The sequence below is a fragment of the Pelobates fuscus genome, chromosome 9, assembly GCF_036172605.1.
Source record: "Pelobates fuscus isolate aPelFus1 chromosome 9, aPelFus1.pri, whole genome shotgun sequence".
In the NCBI taxonomy this organism is placed as follows: domain Eukaryota; kingdom Metazoa; phylum Chordata; class Amphibia; order Anura; family Pelobatidae; genus Pelobates; species Pelobates fuscus.
In genome coordinates, this window is record NC_086325.1 from 4,767,319 (window position 1) to 4,771,805 (window position 4,487).

The 4,487-nt window shown below is 37.6% G+C and overlaps 1 protein-coding gene across 1 annotated transcript; it reads left to right on the forward strand.

The window, feature by feature from the left end:
* Nucleotides 1-1,286: 1,286 nt before the first annotated feature.
* Nucleotides 1,287-2,243, forward strand: LOC134573000 (olfactory receptor 6C74-like). Its single transcript, XM_063432355.1, has one exon. The coding sequence runs from the start codon at nucleotides 1,287-1,289 to the stop codon at nucleotides 2,241-2,243; it is 957 nt and encodes a 318-aa protein (XP_063288425.1).
* The last annotated feature ends 2,244 nt before the right edge of the window (nucleotides 2,244-4,487 follow it).

Sequence of the window (4,487 nt, forward strand, 5' to 3'; positions counted from 1 at the left end):
GACAACCCGTCCCGACCTGTCAATCAAGTCCCGAGCACGAATGAGGACTCGTCGGGGGCGTGATTACCTATCTGGAACCAGGGTATAAAGTAGGGCTTTCTACATTTGTTCATTGCCCTGTCGTGGTTCTAGCTTGTCTAGTCACTCAGTGCTCTTGTTATATATTCTGTCTCTTTGGTTTTGACCCGGCTTGTTTGTTATACCTCGCTTACCTCTATTACCCTTGACTCGGCTTGTCTCTCGCTTACCTGCTCTCTCGTTCCATCGACCTCGGCTTGTCTCTAGACCATTCTTTACTTTCACCTACGTTAGTCCGGCCATTCTAAGGTCCGGTATACGTACCTATTACCTGTTTGTACTCTGCGTGTTGGATCCCTGTCCCGATCCTGACACAAACATCAGCCTCAAAACCTGAATGGCTTGGGGGAGGATCTGCAAAGAGGAGCAGGACAAAATCCCTCCTGAGATGTGTGCAAACCTGGTGGCCAACTACAAGAAACGTCTGACCTCTGTGATTGCCAACAAGGGTTTTGCCACCAAGTAATAAGTCGAAGGGGTCAAATACTTATTTCACTCATTGACATGCAAATCAATGTATAACTTTTTTGACATGCGTTTTCTGGATTTTTTTTTGTTATTCTGTTTCTCACTGTTAAAATACACTTACCATTAAAATTATAGACTGATCATTTTTGTCAGTAGGCAAACGTTCAAAATCAGCAGGGGATCAATTACTTTTTCCCCTCAATGTATATTATTGGCAAATGTGGTAAAATTAATTTATTTTATTGTTTATTGTACCAGGCAGGTGTGGGTTCACATTACGGTCCATGTGACCTTAACTTGGCTGGTGGCTCTTCATTAAGAGAGCCCTGTGAAACAATTGTATAAAAGTAAGTTAAACCACAGAGCCAAAAGTAATGAATCCAATCATAGCTGGTGCACAGAGAAACATAACCACAGAAACTCCAACAATATCCACAAGTATTCAAGATAATTAGCACAACATGGAAGTTATCATTAAGATGTAGGTTTACTTCCTGTAATATCATATAAGAATAGAGCAACACTTCTGTTTTATCACCTTCAATTGGCTCTGCACTAGCTTGGCTCTAAAGGCAGAACTTTGCTCCATTCTTGTGTGACATTGCATGGAATAAACCTGCAAGGTTACGAGAACCTACATGATGGACATTATTAATCTGTCAGAATATTTTTTGTGATTTTACATTTTAGAAATGAGCTAACCCATCACTAATCTCTAATTCTCTTTCAGCTCTCAAACTATGCATATTAATACTACAAATTCCACAATGGTGACGTACTTCATTATTAATGGCATTTCTGACCATGCTGAGCTACAGGTTCTGATCTTCCTCCTGGTTCTGCTGATTTATCTCATCACCCTCGGTGGTAACATGACTATCCTTCTGCTGGTCTGCTTGGATCGTCATCTTCACACACCCATGTACTTCTTCCTGGGCAACCTATCCATTCTAGATATGTCTTCTACAACTGTGACTCTACATAAAATTCTAGCTAACTTTATTTCTGGCAACAAGACCATTTCATTCAATGCCTGTATGACCCAAGTGTACATATTTGCTTCATTAACTGGCCAAGAGCTCCTGATTCTGACAGCCATGGGATATGATCGTTATGTGGCTATCTGTAACCCCTTGCGGTATCACATGGTCATGAATCATACAACATGTGCCTTGTTGGCTACTGCATGCTGGATGTTTGGTTTTTTACAAGTTATTCCTCCTGTAGTGATATTATCTAGATTTTCATGTTATACGTCCAATGAAATTAACCACTTTTTCTGTGATATGGTCCCTCTTATGAGGCTTTCTTGCAGTGACACGTCTCTCTTACAGCTGCTAAACCTCACGGAAGGATTGATCCTTTCAACCATGACTCCTTTTTGCCTAACTTTCACCTCTTATGTTTTTATTATTTTAACCATAACTAAAATTCCCTCCATTGCCGGGAGACGCAAAGCCTTCTACACGTGTTCGTCACACCTCACAGTTGTCATCTTTCTTTACATTATCCTTGCATGTCAATATGTCACACCACCTTCTACAAGCTCCGTAGAAGTCAACAAACTGTTCTCCTTGTTTAACACAGCAGCAATTCCCTTATTAAATCCTCTAATCTACAGCCTAAAAAATAAAGATGTGAAATCAGCTCTTAGACGGAGATTAAGATGGTTTAAACACATCAAGCAAATAGGGTAAAATGGAAAAAAAATGTTTTGCTCAAATTGTTTGTTCTGACTCTAGGTTCTTATTGCTGAAACCATGAAGACCATCATCACTCGTTCATTGCGGTTATGAAATTGTAGAGAATGTTTTATCCATTTTTTAACATCTACCAGAATACTTCACTGCATTACAAGAAACAAGTTCAGTCACGTTAAAACCCTAGAGAACCTCTTTTATATCTAGAAGTACTGTATTATATATAGAGAAAAACAATATATTGATCTGATAGAGTAATGCGCCTACACTGTGCTATTTAATATAAACTATTTGATGAAAGGTTATTATAAATATATTCATCTTGTTTCATGATTGCACTGATGAAGTTGTTTGTTTGTTTAATGTTATATATTTTTGGGGATCTGATATTAATGTGGTAAAATCTCCAAGTCACCAGGAGCACTGTTCATTATTTGCCATGTCCAGTTAATTAACACATGCAGTATCATTGGCAGTGAAACATATATAATATCATCATTTAATGCTGAAAAGGTAATATCACGGATGACTCTGATTATCACTGTGTCCCTTTTCTCTTAGCTGTGCATGCATTGATGGTTTTTGATTTAAAAAAAGGGGTCCCCATCCAGAGTCAATGGGTACTTATGCTAATTCAATAGGTCCTTGTGCCAATTCAATGGGTCCTTATGCCAATTCAATGGGTCCTTATGCCAATTCAATAGGTCCTTATGCCAATTCAATGGGTCCTTATGCCAATTCAATGGGTCCTCATGCAAATTCAATTGGTCCTTATGCCAATTCAATGGGTCCTTATGCCAATTCAATAGGTCCTTATGCCAATTCAATGGGTCCTCGTGCAAATTAAATGGGTCCTCGTGCAAATTAAATGGGTCCTCGTGAAAATTAAATGGGTCCTCGTGAAAATTAAATGGGTCCTTGTGCAAATGTAATGGGTCCTTGTGCAAATGTAATGGGTTCTCGGGCCATTTTAGTGTTGGACCAAACACATTGTACTCATCAGGTACCAGACAACAGGCTACATACATTAACATACATTAACATAGCAAATCATGGCGATGGAGGCCACTGAATAGAGTATAATGAAGATGTTTAGATATCTTACATTATCAGTAAGAATTATTAACGGAGTCAATGTTAGAATTGAAGAATGGTCCTTAAGCTAATACTATGTACATAGTGTGGCAATAAAAAGTAACATATACATTAGACTTGGGGATTCATTTCTTTATAAACTGCAATTATCCCGAATTTGGGCTGATCAGCTGATCATTAAAATTTTTGAACTCCGAGCTGAAATTTAGCCAAATCATGAACCAAACGAAACATATAAGTGATGAGCATTTTAAATCATGATTTGGCATTCCGACCATGGGAAAAAAAGGAGAATGATGTCGAGGGGTCAGACACTAAATGATGATTATATTCACAGATCAAGTGAGACGTGACCAACAGAGAGAAAAAGAGGGCGCATTAAAATAAATAAATATATTTATTTTACCGCTACTTTTCTTTTTCCCTCTCTTGGTCACTTTTTCTCACTTGATCTGTTAACCAAACAGTGGAAAAATATCAGTGTACTGCAAATATTTTCATAGTAGGTAAATTATATATATTGCAATACATTTTCCCATTTTATTTGCCTATTTGACATCACAGATATGTTTTCCTGTATTTGTTTTAACGAATTTCCAAGCTGAGTTGGACTGCTTTATTTAGTTTAAAGTTTGGTTTTCACCAATTTTTTTCACATTTTTTTTATTTTCAGCAAAAGAGATTTGTCCAAGTCTTATACACATTAATTAAGCCTATCAAAGGTGGGAAGAACTCATACACCAACCAATAAAAAGAGTGCAGGCCCAAACAAAGGGCACAGGCCTTCACACAATATTTATATATCTGTAAACTTGGTTTCTAGGGCGTATGCTTGAGGTAGGGAGGCAGAGTCTGTAAATTCCGGTCCAGTAAAAAGTACATTAAACAAGTAGACGGTGTAGCTCCTTGATGTATTTCTTGAGGTAGATGGATATGTAAAAACAGAAGAATACAGCAGAATGTAGTGTAGTATATCTTGCGTAAAGCAATGCAAAGTAGTAAAATAACACTTAGCGCGTGTCGTCACAAAAAGGCTTTTTCAGAAGTGTTGAAGTGTTGAACACTTTTAAAAAAAAACTTTGTGGCGAAATGCGCTTAGTGTTATTTTACTACTTTGTATTGCTTTTATTATTTATGGACTAGTGT

Coding starts and splice junctions, on each gene's coding strand:
- LOC134573000 (XM_063432355.1), top strand. CDS start 1,287: ATGCATATTAATACTACAAATTCCACAATGGTGACGTACTTCATTATT.